This window comes from Stereum hirsutum (genome assembly GCF_000264905.1).
Source record: "Stereum hirsutum FP-91666 SS1 unplaced genomic scaffold STEHIscaffold_18, whole genome shotgun sequence".
In the NCBI taxonomy this organism is placed as follows: Eukaryota; Fungi; Basidiomycota; class Agaricomycetes; order Russulales; family Stereaceae; genus Stereum; species Stereum hirsutum.
In genome coordinates, this window is record NW_006763148.1 from 745,021 (window position 1) to 759,918 (window position 14,898).

Sequence of the window (14,898 nt, forward strand, 5' to 3'; positions counted from 1 at the left end):
AACTTCCGGCCGAATCTGCTCGGGCCTCTGGTGCCCGATCCGATCGAACCCCAGTTTATGCCCGATTGTCAATCAACGCCGCCTTGAGCTCGCGCACATAACATTCCCACGCCGCTGGGTCCGTATGTTTTTCTGTTTGGCCTCGTCTTGTATCGCGCTCGCGACTGGCAGATATCAGGTAAGACCGTAAACATATCACTAACTGCCAGCGCTGCTCCCACACGCTGTCTTGACTACCTCCCGATGCCTACACGTCTATATCCCCAATCTGCTCCTCCGTTTCCTCAAACATCGCACGAACCCACATCTCGTGGCGGTGCTAGACCGCCGTTCCTCTACTACCTCCGTCAACCGCGCATGTTACCCAGCATCTCCCTTCAATTCAGGCCTCACTTGATGCTGATCGCAACTGCTTTCGGAGGCGTAAAAATAGCTGTAGGTAGGGCGTAATAAATTGCTCTCAATTACCGCTTTACTTGATGATGATCATCGCGGCTTGTGTTTTCCGCGTCTCTCAACTTTTGCAGAGGCAAGTCACCCACCCTTTGAAGCGTTTACTGGCCGGCCTACCGACGCCTCCGTGATCCAGGTTTACGCGTCGTGTTCTCAACTCTTTCCGTGTATACTGAAACAGTTCGGCACTGGGACTACGGAAGGAACGAGCGCTGATGAATACCGTCGGCGGATAATTTGAAGAAGAACCCAATCGCAGCACGAACATACGCAGCTTGCAGCCCGGTCTGAAGTTGGCGCCGGGACGAGAAGACTTTTTTTCGCGACGACTATGTAGTCCTCTCGTTTGAGTCGTCTTTGCCAGCGAAACGTGCGGCGCGAGTTGCTCATGGTATGTCCACCGCCCATGGTATGTCCACCGCTCATGGTATGTCCACCGCTCATGGTATGTCCACCGCTCATGGTATGTCCATCGCTCATGGTATGTCCATCGCTGACCCCAGCCTCGACTAACTCTAGGTCCAATACACAGACTCGGGACCCATCCAAACAGTATCCAAACCCAAACCCCCGATTCGAATCACGAATCCACAAACCACGAAATTAGACTCGACTCAAGTCACCGTGCACTGGCACACCGCAATCGACACCCACCTCCACCCAGAAGCCCCGTTCATCTCGCGAGAGGAATCCTGTGCCGTGCCGTACATATAGTACCAATCGAGCTCATAAGAAAGTGTTTTGATCCTTGCAAGCGAAGTGTCTTCTTGACCCTCTCAAGCGCGGTCTTCTTCTCGGCAGCCTGACACTGAGAGCACAGCAGCAAGATCGGAAGTGGACGGTGGCGCAGCAGCGTAGGTAAGCTCATACAGTACCGATCCCTCAGTGTTCACTGTGTTCTGTTCATTTCCTTACAGTAATTACGCAGACCGCCGGGTCATCGGACAAAGATCTCCACATGCACGGACCTGGCCTGGTGTGTTGCCTGCGACTCAGGACCATCGATATCGTCGTTATTCTGTTACATGGCACTTTACAGCTCTAAGTATCGATGCCCACCAGCTTGACTGCTATCTGACAGCCTCGTTCACGTTCGCATCCCGTCAGCGAAGCCCGTTCGAGCTCATGCTCAGGCTGTACAAGCATGTCCTTTTCCTCATACGGAATCGGGGCGTACCTCCTCGAACTAATACTCCATACGCCGTGCCCCTACATGCAGGGTGCATATCGGACCTTTCCTGTTGCCCGTCCGTCCCTTGATGGTAGTAAAGTAAAAGGCCTTCAAACCGACACTGGCAGGTCCATTGACATGCAAATTATGACAGGCTTCCCTCGCGCGCACTGCTAACACCGCAGAAGTATAGAAGCATCGTGAAGTAACGCCTGAATAGTTGTCGGGCTAATGGATCATTTTTCACTCGTCCCTGTCTGTCTGCCGCAACATTGCGTGGTGACTGTAACGATCCTCATAATCCCCACGCATACCCTTTTGCTTTCGTCCGTTATTCGCCGTTCGCCGTCTGAGCCTTCTGCTGTCGTTCCCAATCTCGAGTATTCGCCTTCCTCTTACGGGCGATGCAGACTCAGGTATCTTATCGATTCAACTTCACCGGTCACCGCTCTACCCTCCTTACCTCCCGTTGCCTTGCCTTTTTTCTGTCAGTACTCACGACAATACCCCCGTACGCTATACAGAATGGGGCTGAACGGGGGAAACGTCGGGAATTATACTCGAGTAGAACGCCCGATTGTTAGTAGGGCCCGCCGGCACGCTTTGTTGTCGTTTTAATGGAAGAAATGATGATTAGCCTTGCTCAGAGTTCGCATATTGAGGCCTAGCATATGCCCATTAGGGAGAAACTGCTCGGCAAACCCTCTTGGCTGTGCTGGAGCTCATCTCAAACTCATATCGAGCTCATATACAAGCTCATATACTGCGTTTATGAGGGCTCGATATGAGCACTCTGAACAAGGCTATTCCTTCCGGGTCGATCTTTGGTTTGTGGCTTGGCTCGAGCTTGAGCGTGTAAGGCTTTTTGTTTTGGGCTATGTGATGAGATTGCTTGCTGAACGTTTTGTCCCCAGTTAGACTCCAGTGCAATGTTGTCCTGCATGACACGGTTTCTCGATGGGACTACTCCGGACGGTCTTGCTCTCCCAACTGCTAGGTACGCAAATTTACCGGTGGGCGATGTATTGGAGTGATCGCAGGATACTTATAATCTTCTGATGCTCCACTGGATAAGTCGTGATCTATGATTTGTCCACTGTTTCAAGACATACTTCTTTGCAGGCTGCGGATTGGAGCACTGGGAAGTTTTTTTTTTCAAAGTCTCAATGCCTGGGAGATCATCTCACTGCTGCGTACAAAGCGTGCTTCATGATACACGACGCAGCAGTGCCTATGATTTCGTTTCCCCCATCGAGTAAGTAAAGTATCTCGATGTTATCGGGGGGTCGCCCAAGGACTAATCCCCTCACACCACGGAGAAGACATAACAACTAACGGCTAACCATCAAGGCTTATGCCCAATTGCGGGGAAGTCGGAATCATCATGATGGTTTAACGTTAAGTTTCGAACCCCGAACTCGAACTTCTTACTGATTCCAGACTCCGACCTTAGGCTGTCCACTGGCATGCGAAGCTGATTGTTGATACAGACAGTTTCGCCTTTGATCTCTAACGCGCTTCATGCGGCCAGTATCGAGACTTTTAGTGCTAGGGTGAAAGGCCGAACCATGTCGGACATCATCGTATTTTTGAAGACTCGTCGGACGGCGGCCGTCGTGCGTCTGTATTCACAGTATCCACAGTACTTCAGTACAGCAAACCTGATGGGATGCGAAGATCATATCTAGCTGGTTACCTGACCCCTTTGGTTCGTGTTGGAAGCCCGTGGCTGTTTCCGTTCGCGAAGGACTCGGAGTGACGGTTCCTGCTTGAACGGAGTTCCCAGGAACACATCGGGTGTTATTATGTCAAAAGCTATCGAACGTGTACAACAATATTTAAGAATACAGAAACTCTAAGTAGATTGTCGGTACATAATAGAATGTACAGTAATAAGTGTTGGTGTTGGTGAAGGCCGAGGTGTTGCGTCCACGATTGCCAGTTGGCGTCCATTGCGGGTAAGGATGCCAGAGGATGGAAAGAAATGGACAGAGCCGATGAAACGATCACGTATGCACAGAGTGCGAATCCTTGTCGCTCGATCAAAGCTACACCTTCTATCACCCCATAGCGCTACACACAACAGTCACCTAGCGACATGTAGATCTCAGAAATCCAGCCAGCTACTCACTCACTCTCAAAAATATGCGAATCCAAAAGCCTTCGTCTCCTCATCAGCTCGGCCTCCGTGATCGTCTGCCTCGAGTTCGGCACCGGCGTCCCCGTCTTTCCCCCCACACTGCCAGTCCCAGGTGTGGCACTCCTCCTCTTCACCGCTTCCGGTGACCTCGTCCTGTCCCGTCCTTTCCGCTCGCCCACTTCCGTGTAGTCAACGAGGGGCATCTTGCCAGAGGCTGGCGGGGAAATACTTTGTGGAGTAGTTGCGGCAGGCCTTGTTGCTGATGTCGCACCTTGGGACTCACGGCGAAGGGATATCGGAATTGCGGATCGACGGGGAGGAGTAGAACTGGTGAATGACTCTGCGACGGTACCTTCAGGGCTGTCTTCCCTTGAGTACGTTGTCTTGGTCTGCGACTGGGATTGGGAAGGTGAATGTTTGCCGGCCAGAAGATCCTCGGTCAACGGAGGCGACCCAAAGACGGGGATATCTCTCGCCACATCACGAGTACTACTAGAGAACCTCGCCCGTCTCGTTCCATTACCCGTCCCTGAGACGTCGCTTGACTGTCTCCTGGTTTTTGGAATGAACGTGATGCCCTCGTCGTTCTCAGTCTCCGTCTCCGTCGCTGTCGTAGGGTACGCGTTGGGCTGGAGGTGTTCTGCGTGGATCGCAGCAGACTCGTGGGATACTTTATGGTCGTTCTCGCCTTCAAACTGCACCATACTACCTTGTTGGTGCTGATGTCTAATCCAGGGCCAAAACCTCCATAAGCCAATATGCTCATCCTGCCCAGTCGCCGCCACAGTGTGGACCGTCGAACTCGATTCCCCGCTCGAGTTCGCACCCGTACTGCTTTCCGCCCCAGTGGCTCCGTTAGCAGTAGCAGAAGCATCGGCCGACTGAGCCGCAGGGCCAAGAGTATTGAACGCGTCGTTGATCCAATCTGCAAGGTCGTTGATCGCGGCCCCCGCCTCCTTCATCAACGCCGGCATCTGCAAATAGCCATGGCTCCAATCCGAGAAGATTTGCATCTGGACCCAATCTTCTTCGCTCTCGCCATTCAACCTCTCCAGCTCCTCCTGCCACTCTACTTGTGCACTTTGCAATGGCACGGAAGTCTTGTTGAGGAGATCCACGAGTTCATGTTTGCGTTGTCTCTTGGCCTCTCGTACCCGACCGGCGAAAATGATGGTATCGTCGACGAAGGGATCTTTCTCGCCGCATTGCATGAGGAGAGGGGGGAACTTGGCGAGGAGTTGAGAGGGAGTGAGGATAGGTGAGATGTGATAATCGGTAGCGAAGTCGGGGTTGAGGTGTGGGCCGATGTAAAGGATCGCCATGGCGCGCATCTACAACGACGTTATTATCGTCAAGGTTGGGCTCAATAGAATTATGGACAAGAGAGGTAAGACGTACCATCGACGGCGAGATGATCCTATCTTGGAAATACCCGGTCCGACTGGTCATCGTCAATCTCGTCCCAATTGGCGCCACACCTTCCCTTCGCCTCTGATCATGCACCTCACTATCCGCCTGAGCTACCTCGTTCTCCAGCGTAGCCTGTTCCTTCTCATACAGCACTGATAACCTCGACGCCACAGGCGAAGCAGCCTCCGAGCTAATACCGCTGTCGGGATTCACCACAAGGGGTGATCCCGAAGCGTTTCGTGAGGGAGGATAATGCCACTTGACCCGAGCTTGAATGGGTCGATCCTCTTCTCGCAGATGACTGAACCGGTCCACATCGTCATTCTCGGCATCCGCATCCGCATCATGATCCTGCCCATTTCCATCCAATTGCTTCCCCGCCACACTCTTCGACTTTCCCGCCCCCGATTGAGCCTGCGAACTTGAATTATGCTTGGACGAATGTAATGCTGAAGTTGGCTTTCTTGATCTCGAAGAACGAGTATCGATGGTCGTCATTGGCGACCGAGACGCGGACCCGAACTTCAGCGAGTCTGCCCAACTTTTCTTCCTCCTCATCGACGGTCTCGGTCTCGCCCGATCGTCACCAACGACCGCCAATGGGCTGATATGCGCCAGATGATCCTTTGCGCCCCTGAGCTGGCTAGCCCAACTGTCATACACATTCTCATCCTCGTCTTCGTCCGACTGATAGAAGAAGCTGGAACTTCGACGACTTGGAACGTGGGAGCGGGAAGGGGTGCGATGGGACTGTGGACGAGGACGCTGTTCGTCGGCCTCTGTTTCGATGCGGAGAACGCGCAGGTTGGCGGGTGTCATCCAAGAGGTGAAATTGAAATCGAGGGCGGCGTAGTTGAGGACTATGGCGATAGGAAGTGGGAGGGGAGAAGGAGGCAGGGAAGAGGGTTTAGGGTAGCTGGATGCTGGATCAGCGACGGTGTGCGCGTGTTCTAGCACTTTGATCATAGCGCCGATGGTTATTGCGGCACCACTGCAAATAAAAGATGATTTTCAGTGCCACATCGGATGAGAAGAATGTGGCACAGTAAACCTACGCAGAGTCGCCGGAGACGATCACATTGAGGTTCTTCCCCGACATGCCGATGACCTTCCCTTTCGATTCGACCAAAACACGATATGTATCGAATACCTCGTCAATCGCGAATGGATACGGGTCTGTAACACTGTTAGCCTCCTGTGGCACAACGCATAAATGGGAAACTGCTGACATTCAGGTGCCTTCCCGTAGTCTACAGAAGCGACAGGACGACCTGTACGCATCGCCCACATCCTAAGACGCTCTTCGTGATGCTCAGGCGTCATCGCAACAAATCCGCCGCCGGGAAAGTCTAGGATCAGATCCTCCTGCATTGACAACGCCTCGGAGACCGCCTTGGAGCTTTTCGATGACGAGTTCGTATGGGCTTCATGGGAAGCAAAGAAGAGATGCACCGTGATCGGGCGGGTGTACGGGGAACCCTGAGGGCGTGTAAGCAAGATCTTGCGGTGGAGCGACACGGAAGCACGAGGCGTGAACAAACGAATCTATTGAAGTTTACCGACAGGGCAGGAAATCAACATCACGTCAGTCAGCTTGACAGTCAAATAAGCTGATGAGATTATACTGGAAAATATTCACGTATGGGTTGGTCGTCTTCTCCCATGTTACACGGAGCATTTCTACTGTGGGTACGGCTCGAAACCGACGAAGCTGTATGAAATATTGCGTGAGTTGCACTACTTCATGACGCGTGGGGATGCATGCGAGTGAGTATACCTTCTCGTCGGCTTCATTTGCGTAGATGATGTAGTATGCAGAAAAAAGTACGGAGCAGATGTCGCGCATCCATTTTGGACGTACGGCCATGGCTGTCGCAAAGCCAGCGTCTAAGCCTGTAGTGATCCATGTTGCTCTATAGTATGACGGAGAGTACTTTATAACAGTTAGGGTTTGATTTCCGGTTCCATCATCAAAGGCAACTTACTAGTCGTGCCAGAGGTTCCGGGGCTTAAAAGGTAACAAGGTTATACGGCGTATCAAAAGAGGGAGAATACTATTCGAGAACAGAACACTTACCACCAAGATTCAGGATCTTGTCCAAATTTCTCAAAGCGTACACCGCTGTGAGTGTGCTAGCAATGATTTGCCATGGTGTAAAGCGTTCTGCGGGCAAGATTTCGAGATCAGTACGTGGTGTTTAAAGTCACGATGTATATAGTGACGCACCAAGTGCCCTATTGACCTTTCTGGCATAGAAAAGCCGAGGTCCTCTAGAATCTCCAATTACAATCCTCCAAAGCCAGAATAGGATAACCAAGAAGACCTGTGGCAGAACACAATGAGACTACGAGCGGTCTGCGGGGAATAATGCATAAAACATTACTTGGTTGCGCTTCCAGGATGGACTAGGTCGTCCTACTAGATGGTCTATCATGGTGATACACAAACAAGTTGTAACGGGTGCTGGTTGTGAGGCTCAAGGGGGATTTGTGTGATACGAGCATGGCAGATGGCCACAGCACTGCTAAGAAAGCAGCGGACCTGCATGTGATTCTTCCGACACACCTTTTGAGAACGCCTCGATTTGGATAGCGGCGTCATGGCCACGCGAGATTACGTACATATGTGGCGGACGGCGGAAGCAAATCACGTTCGTTGGCTTTCCAACAAGTGGGATGCTTACTCCATCAGCGAAACCGCAAACAAGTTACGTGTGCTCATGCGAGACCGAAATCGCTCATGGTCAATTACAATCGCCGTAATAGGCGTCCTCGACCGTGAAAGCCGTCAGAGCCCGAGATCTCTCGTAAGTGTTCATGACAAAGCCTCCCAGCTCATAATTCTGGGCAAAAACCATACTTTGGAGGACTTCATACAAGAGTTTTGCCGTTTCGGTCAGTGTGGATTCATTCGAGGCTTGCTTTTCACGCAGCAAATGAGGGCGGAAAAAGTTATTTTCATTGCATGGCATAAGTAGCTGTTTCTATACATCCATGGCACAACCATGGCCTAATGCAAACCGACCCAATCCACTGCAAATCGACCCAGTCCAACGTTCCAAACCGCAAGTTCTCGGTACAAGAGTGAAACTTCCATATATGCTAGGCAGGGCATTTAACACAAAGAGTACACATACGTAGAGGAAAGCTGTAACGACGCATATATCGACAAAGAGGATAAATTGAATCTACGAAAGGTGAGTTGCTAGAATAGAAACGAAAAAGGCACGGCACTCACCGGCGCAGAGCGGCGTGCAGATATGAAGGATCTACGTACGCACTACATTAGATACGCGACAAGACAAGATGATAGGGGAGGGCGTACCAGCGTAAAATACATATATGCTTTCTTGAGTCTCTCAGACGGCATCTAGCTCAATTTCAGGACACGGATATCGAGAGACGAGATTGACGTACGGTAGCGGGCTGACAAGGCTAAGTTACGAGAAGCACGGCAAGGCGAGGAGAGCAGACTGTCAATAAAACCGGGAGGATATGCATTGGGCAGGAGGCGACAGAGGGAGGAGTCGGAAGAGGGAGGAGTCGGAAGAGGGAAGAGGCGGCAGAGGGGGGAGGTGGACGGAGATGGAGACCGGAGGAGAATGAGGGAGGGAGGAAGAAGGGATAGGGGCTGGGAGGGAGTGACGAGTGGCTATATGAAGGATAATTCAAGCGCCGACGCAACCGCGACGCACGGACCATGCCCCTGACGTCATTGTATTTGGGCTGAGGCTTTGGGCTTAACGAAAACCACAAAGTCGAGTTGAGGTCGAGGAGAGAGGTCGAGAGGAAGAGGAGGAAGAGTGTGATCCTACACAACTGCTCATGATCGGTTCCGAAAACGGCGGAGTCTGAGAAGCGCCGGTGAGCGGATGCAAATCCGGAATCACGCGTCAGATTTCTGCGGTTTTGCTGATGTCCGAACTCTCGCCTTCGCAGACATTGTGTATGATGAATGAGTAGACCATTGCGACCCAAAGACCACGAATATCTGTATCATGTCTTCCAGCTTCCGTAGATATTTCCTTGTGAGTTGATTTTGCAATGATTTTGAGCTGCGTTGGATTCTCTGAGACCACGCAGCTGGTAAACGTCTTCTCTCCATTTGGTGAATACCTAGAGTGAGAATTACCATGGTTTTGGGTCAGAGCTACGCCCTGCCTTAGCGCAAACAATTTAAATATTATGGCCGGTGACTCCCTGAGCTGGCCGCTCCCGCCTTGCTTTCGATCAAGAAAACTAGCCAATTAGTCGGAACCCTGTATTGAATAGATTAGATAGGCTAACAAGAGCGTGATATCAATGTTTATCTAAGCGATATATCAAACAGATAACCTTCTCTGCCTGACTCGGATCAGCATCGCAGGACCACCGAGACATAAACGAACCAGACTATAACCAACGAGTCTGCTACACATGATGGAATACTCAAGAGTGCCTCTCGATCAATTCTCCGAGATGTTTGCTGCTGCGACTGGTGCGATCATATCTCAGGCAACATCACACGAGTCATCTCCCTGACTGATGTATTTCGTGTGCGTTCATGCCCAGAGCTCTCTAGCGTCGCCATCGGAGGAAAGATCTGTTCAGTCTCCGATGATTTCTTCGCAGAAGCCTATCACTTGCTGCTCGTGGAGGTGCGATAATTTAACTCGTTCGCATACAATCCGATCTCATGGCCTATTTATAGCCTGCTCCCAGTTTGAAGGGCCAATTTGGACCAAAGGGTGCGCTGTTCAGTGGATGGGAGTCGAGAAGGCATAACCCGGAATATGACTGGTGCGTAACATTCACTATTGCAATCCATGCCCGAGGTTGACAGCGATAACTTACAGGGTCATTATCAAGCTGGGAACTACTGGAACCGTCCATGGATTCGACGTCGATACTGCCCACTTCAACGGTAAGCTTTCAAGTTACTTTCACCTTTTTCATCCTCGCCTACATGTGTTTGATGGCTGATGCGGGGGTTATGGACAGGGAATGAGGCTCCTCAAGTCTCCATAGATGCAATGTTCTTGTCGGACGATGCCAGTCCTCCCGATGCAAAAGACAGTGGGGTACGTGATCCTCACTGTGTGTGGTTGTAATCATTGCTGACTTGCCCCGTGGTATATGGCATTCTCTCTCGCAGTGGCACGAAATTCTGCCTAAAGTTGACCTGGGACCCAGCTCGAGGCATCTCTTCAAGGTACCGGAAACGAAAGGTATCAATTATGTCAAGCTCAATATGTATCCAGACGGCGGTATCGTAAGTCCACAATTTCACCAACCTCATCTGTGTCCCCGTCCTCGCTTCACCGACTGCATCGGGTTTTCAAGTTGCTCATCCTCATGTCTGCATCTGTTCATAGGCTCGTTTCCGCGTTTACGGCCATGTCGTTCCCATTCACCCTGCATCTCCCGACGAACTATTCGATGCAGCACACGTATTTGCGGGCGGTCGCGTTACTTACACCTCAGATCAACACTTTGGTGTTGGATCAAATTTGATCTTGCCTGGACGAGGTCAGTACGCCCACAAAGAGAGCAAGGAATCATTTGACCAATGACTGGTTATTTTACCACTATCGTTTCTCTATATCTAGGGAAGGATATGGGCGATGGCTGGGAAACGAAGCGGAGCAGGCAACCGGGCCACAAGGACTGGACTGTCATTAGACTGTGAGTTCCATCACTGGATCATACTCGTCCTGCGTTTCTGTCCGATAATGGCTCATTCACATTCATATCCTGGAAGTGGCACCCCTACGTCGCTCTCCCACGTCGTGATCGACACCGCCCATTTCAAAGGCAACTTCCCCCAGTCCTGCGAACTACACGCCACCTCATCCACCTCCGAGATACCGCCACACTCACCTTCTCATGTACCGCCTCCATCCAGCAATCCGTCCTCTGAAGTGTCCGCGAAGACATCCGAGGAAGATGAGTGGTCACTCGTACTGCCCCGCACATTACTCGGGCCACATAGGGAGCATTCACTTGTATTGGAGAACGTGGAGGTGAAGAAGTTTACCCATGTCAGGTTGACAATATTTCCGGATGGAGGCGTGAAGCGTGTTAGGGTCATAGGCACGCTTGGCGCCAGTGTTAACACTTCACCTCAGTCCAGTGAAGCCACCCAAGCCACCGCCGATCCGTCGACCTCTACGCCGGCTGCTTCACTACACTCGACCAACAACATCGGCACGAGGCGACCAATCCCTGCTCTCCCTCTTACCCCCGAAGCTTTTGCTCCTTTCGGCCAAGTCATTCAATCCTACCCTGATCCCCATTCCATACCCTCCCCTCGAACTACAAAGATAACGCCCGCCAACTTCGGCACCGCTACTAAGTATCACAAACTATCTTTACTCCAGTCATCTTACCCGTCCGGTACGGACCCGGAAGCAACCTCCGGCATCTCGGTGTACACATGCATGCCTGTCGTTCCCGTGCGAGGTGGAGACAATGTTGGGTTGAGTGGGATGGAGGTAGAGGTGACGGCGCTGGAGAGACATCCGTATACGAATCAGGCATTCATCCCGATGGGCGGTTTGGGTGATGGAGAGGAAGGGGGTAAGAAGTACTTGGTCGTGGTGACGAAGAATGGAGAGGATGGCGCGCCGGACTTGAAGACTATGAGGGCGTTTGTGGCCCATGGAGGACAGGGGATCGTGTATAAGACCGCCGTGTGGCGTAAGTCCTTCTACTTCTTGTTATGTCCGTCCGCTTTCCTGAATGCAGCGATACCGACTGAGTTCCGGGTGTGTTCTCCTGTTAGATCAACCTATGACCGTATTGGATGGCGTGAGTACCTCGTCTTGTTTTGAGGCCTTTCGTTGCTCATCCCATGTTACTTTGACGCGTTGCAGACAATGGACCTCGCATGTGTTGAGACCCAGATGGGGAACGGAGACAAGACCGATTGCGAGATCGTCCAGTTGGATGCAAAGAAAGGCGAGATAGTCACCGTTAGGATACTTTGAAAGGACGTTCTTCATGGCGGAACTGAATAAGGATAATGTATGTTTTGGCTGTGCGAGCCGTATATGTGATTTAGTTGGGTGACTGTGTATGCTTTTCCAAACGATGCTGACACGGAGGTGGAGAAGAAAACACTTGTTTGGTTCTCCTCGTTCAAGTCGCCCTTCGGGATTTGCCGGAGTACCACGTGGCCGCGGTTGGGTTGGTCGCTGCAGCTTGAACTTCGCCACAGCCGCCTTGTCCATCGACAGGATGTTGCACGCTCGTAAACGCACTCTCTCGCTCGACTCCTTGGACTCTGAGCAATGCATGGCGAAATGTGTACGCCGTCAATGGTCGCCGCAATTCTCACCGTCCCCGGTTCCGATGAAGGTCGGCTCTCTCGACACATCTATACTTTCGGCTCCTTCCACGGCTACATCGAATTCCGCATCGTCTCCTCATGGGCCTTCACCTCTGCAATGTTCAAATCAGCCAGAGCCATCACTCTCGGCATCGCCATCTTCGTCATCATGCTCTATATCGCAATCGTCTCCATCCTCGTCATCATCTAGCATAACGCCTCCCTCATCGTCCAAGTCCAATGCCGTCTCTGCTTTGCCACCGCCTATTGAACCACAGACCCTTCGTTTTTTGGAAGATGCTGGACCAGATGATTTACCTTATGACAAGGATGCCCGTCTCACAGCGCGTTACCAGGATGATTTCAGGCGGATCTGGTCTGGAAGCATGCTCATTTTTCAAACCACGACCGGTATCTACGATCTCCTTGTCCGCCTTGGTCTCTGGACAGGAACCAGGGCAGAGAAGACTCAGCTAGGGCGTGATTTTCCAGACATGAAACACGTGTTTCGCAGAACCATTACTACTGGTAACCTGCGCGAAATCTCTACGCACCGTGAGTGATTCTACAACAGGAAGTCTGCTCATCACCTAATACCAATCGTAGCTGCCTTTTTCAACCCAATACACTCCATCGTTGACGATATTATGCAGTGTTGTGATGGCATTTTCCGAGAGATTCGGGATGGCGCCCTTCCATCCACTGCGATTGCTCGGCTGGTGGCAATTAATCCACAAGTCATTGATATTCTTAAGGACCTCAATAGTCCGACTCAAAGAAGCAGCATGAAGCTTGTGGACGAGCTCTTTTCTAAGCAACGGTTAGTCGGCCCCTTTTCCATGATTCAAACGGCGAATAGACCTTATATGTTAGTGAAAAACTCGACCTCTTTTTGTACTGACCTTGTATTGGTCTTGAACCAAGTGGAGCTTTTTTTGGATTGACTATCCCGTCGCCGTTCCAAGTTACTTCGGCGTAATGGCGGGCGTGGAGCGCGCTTGGCCAATCACGAAGAAAGAAATTTCTTGCGCCACCGGGCATTTAGTACTGGAAATCACCATGTTTTGAGCTGAGTTTGTACTGATCTGGATTGAAAACTTTCCAGAAAACTCGTAACATATAAGGTCTAATATTTACTTTTAATTCCAGACCATACATCACGGCGTCGTCAGCTAGAAAGACTTGCCTCTTATATCAGGGTCTTTCCCAGTACTGGGGTCTTTACTTCTCTTTCTCTGCGACCATCCACGACGATGAGGGCAGTCTTCCGCCACTATCTTCCGATCTCGCGTTTGCCATTAAGCTGCTCAACAGCTATGCTCAATCGGCTACAAAGTCAGCCGCCAAGTCGCCCTCCGAGGTCGCCAGAGTCTTCTACGCTCTCTACCTCGCCCGTATCCTCGTCCTTCGTCACTTCTTAGACAACCTCCCATCTAACCTTTCCGAAAGCCAAGCTCACAAAGAATGGCTCTACTTCCAACTTGCGCCGCCACGCGCGCCGTCGGGTATCGATATCTTCACGGCCGTCCTCGAAGCTATCAGTGGCGGAGAGCTCAAAGATCTCCGGCGCTGTGCGGATTGTACATTGACGGGTTTAGGTTGGAGGAACCATAAATGGTTCTCGAAGTCCTTCGACACTATATACCGGAAAGAAGGAGCATATGTTGAAGTTCGAGAGGATGGGATCCCCCCGCTGTATATCGTCATCGATGAGATCGAGACGTCTGTCTGTCGGAGTCTGAAGCCTCGGGCTGCTCGCCGTGCCGCACGCAGGCGCGCACATGTCTACTCTTTGCTCTGCCAGCCCCATTCATCATGACCATAGCGGGCTATTGCCACCAGTATGTCTCGTCTTGATCATTTTGTACTATACTCTGTTGTCTGACATCCTGTTCGCCAGATGATCGGGACTGGTTGACGTGTGGACCAATATATACAGCTGTTGTAGATTTCCCTTTTCTTCGTTACCACTTATTTATCATCTATCCTTGCTTCTCTGATCTCTTTTTGTGCTCCTTTGTATCAGCTCTACAAGTCACATCCCCATCGGGCTCGCGGACGCGGCTCAGTATCCTCATTATCGACCTGCATTTCATGTTTTTGTTCATCTTCTGGGCACCAATGTACATTATCGCAGTATCAAACTCTTCCTCCTCCGTCTCCCTCTATCGTATCACTCTCTATTTGAAGCTGTGCTTTGCTTCTCGTCATTGCAATCGTTGTTTCCCGTCTCATCGTTCTTTGAAATGCCTCTCACAGTTCACAGAGGATCCGCATTGTCCCGATCGGGGTGCGGTTTTGGGCTCAGTACGTGGACAATGGTAGGGATGATGGTTCGCGACACTTCTTCGAATGTGGCGGTGTTGCCTTGGTCAGACATGATGGGCGGCAGTGAGGGGGGAGACAGCCGTTCGG

General features: G+C 51.3%; 3 protein-coding genes across 3 annotated transcripts; 2 read left to right on the forward strand and 1 right to left on the reverse strand.

Moving 5' to 3' along the window:
• Nucleotides 1–3,423: 3,423 nt before the first annotated feature.
• STEHIDRAFT_172158 (alpha/beta-hydrolase) lies at nucleotides 3,424–7,640 on the reverse strand. The gene is made up of 10 exons (XM_007309750.1): nucleotides 7,559–7,640; nucleotides 7,402–7,498; nucleotides 7,252–7,338; nucleotides 7,160–7,182; nucleotides 6,952–7,107; nucleotides 6,814–6,885; nucleotides 6,404–6,719; nucleotides 6,230–6,350; nucleotides 5,163–6,165; nucleotides 3,424–5,095 (listed from the first exon to the last, which is right to left on the reverse strand). Exons 1-10 carry the CDS (start codon nucleotides 7,607–7,609, stop codon nucleotides 3,752–3,754), a joined length of 3,270 nt encoding a protein of 1,089 aa, XP_007309812.1. The 5' UTR covers nucleotides 7,610–7,640; the 3' UTR covers nucleotides 3,424–3,751.
• A 1,906-nt stretch (nucleotides 7,641–9,546) lies between these two features.
• On the forward strand, nucleotides 9,547–12,225 carry STEHIDRAFT_86414 (Allantoicase). Its single transcript, XM_007309751.1, has 11 exons — nucleotides 9,547–9,651; nucleotides 9,726–9,811; nucleotides 9,865–9,953; nucleotides 10,010–10,077; nucleotides 10,155–10,234; nucleotides 10,309–10,425; nucleotides 10,529–10,682; nucleotides 10,763–10,838; nucleotides 10,915–11,852; nucleotides 11,938–11,963; nucleotides 12,029–12,225. The coding sequence occupies exons 1-11, from the start codon at nucleotides 9,591–9,593 to the stop codon at nucleotides 12,140–12,142; spliced, it is 1,809 nt and encodes a 602-aa protein (XP_007309813.1). The 5' UTR covers nucleotides 9,547–9,590; the 3' UTR covers nucleotides 12,143–12,225.
• A 167-nt stretch (nucleotides 12,226–12,392) lies between these two features.
• On the forward strand, nucleotides 12,393–14,522 carry STEHIDRAFT_172160 (uncharacterized protein; the record flags this gene model as incomplete). Its single annotated transcript, XM_007309752.1, has 5 exons — nucleotides 12,393–13,038; nucleotides 13,090–13,303; nucleotides 13,633–14,205; nucleotides 14,288–14,324; nucleotides 14,384–14,522. 5 exons carry the CDS (start codon nucleotides 12,393–12,395, stop codon nucleotides 14,399–14,401), a joined length of 1,488 nt encoding a protein of 495 aa, XP_007309814.1. The 3' UTR covers nucleotides 14,402–14,522.
• Nucleotides 14,523–14,898: the final 376 nt, after the last annotated feature.

What these genes read in the sequence shown, in the direction of transcription:
- STEHIDRAFT_172158 (XM_007309750.1), bottom strand. Translation starts at nt 7,609, where the DNA reads ATGATAGACCATCTAGTAGGACGACCTAGTCCATCCTGGAAGCGCAAC. An exon ending in CATCCTGGAAGCGCAACCAA is followed by an intron (nt 7,499 to 7,558) that starts GTAATGTTTTAT and finishes GTTCTGCCACAG; the next exon opens with GTCTTCTTGGTTATCCTATT. An exon ending in AGAAGACGACCAACCCATAC is followed by an intron (nt 6,720 to 6,813) that starts GTGAATATTTTC and finishes AAACTTCAATAG; the next exon opens with ATTCGTTTGTTCACGCCTCG.
- STEHIDRAFT_86414 (XM_007309751.1), top strand. Translation starts at nt 9,591, where the DNA reads ATGATGGAATACTCAAGAGTGCCTCTCGATCAATTCTCCGAGATGTTT. An exon ending in CCGATGCAAAAGACAGTGGG is followed by an intron (nt 10,235 to 10,308) that starts GTACGTGATCCT and finishes TCTCTCTCGCAG; the next exon opens with TGGCACGAAATTCTGCCTAA. An exon ending in TTTGATCTTGCCTGGACGAG is followed by an intron (nt 10,683 to 10,762) that starts GTCAGTACGCCC and finishes CTCTATATCTAG; the next exon opens with GGAAGGATATGGGCGATGGC.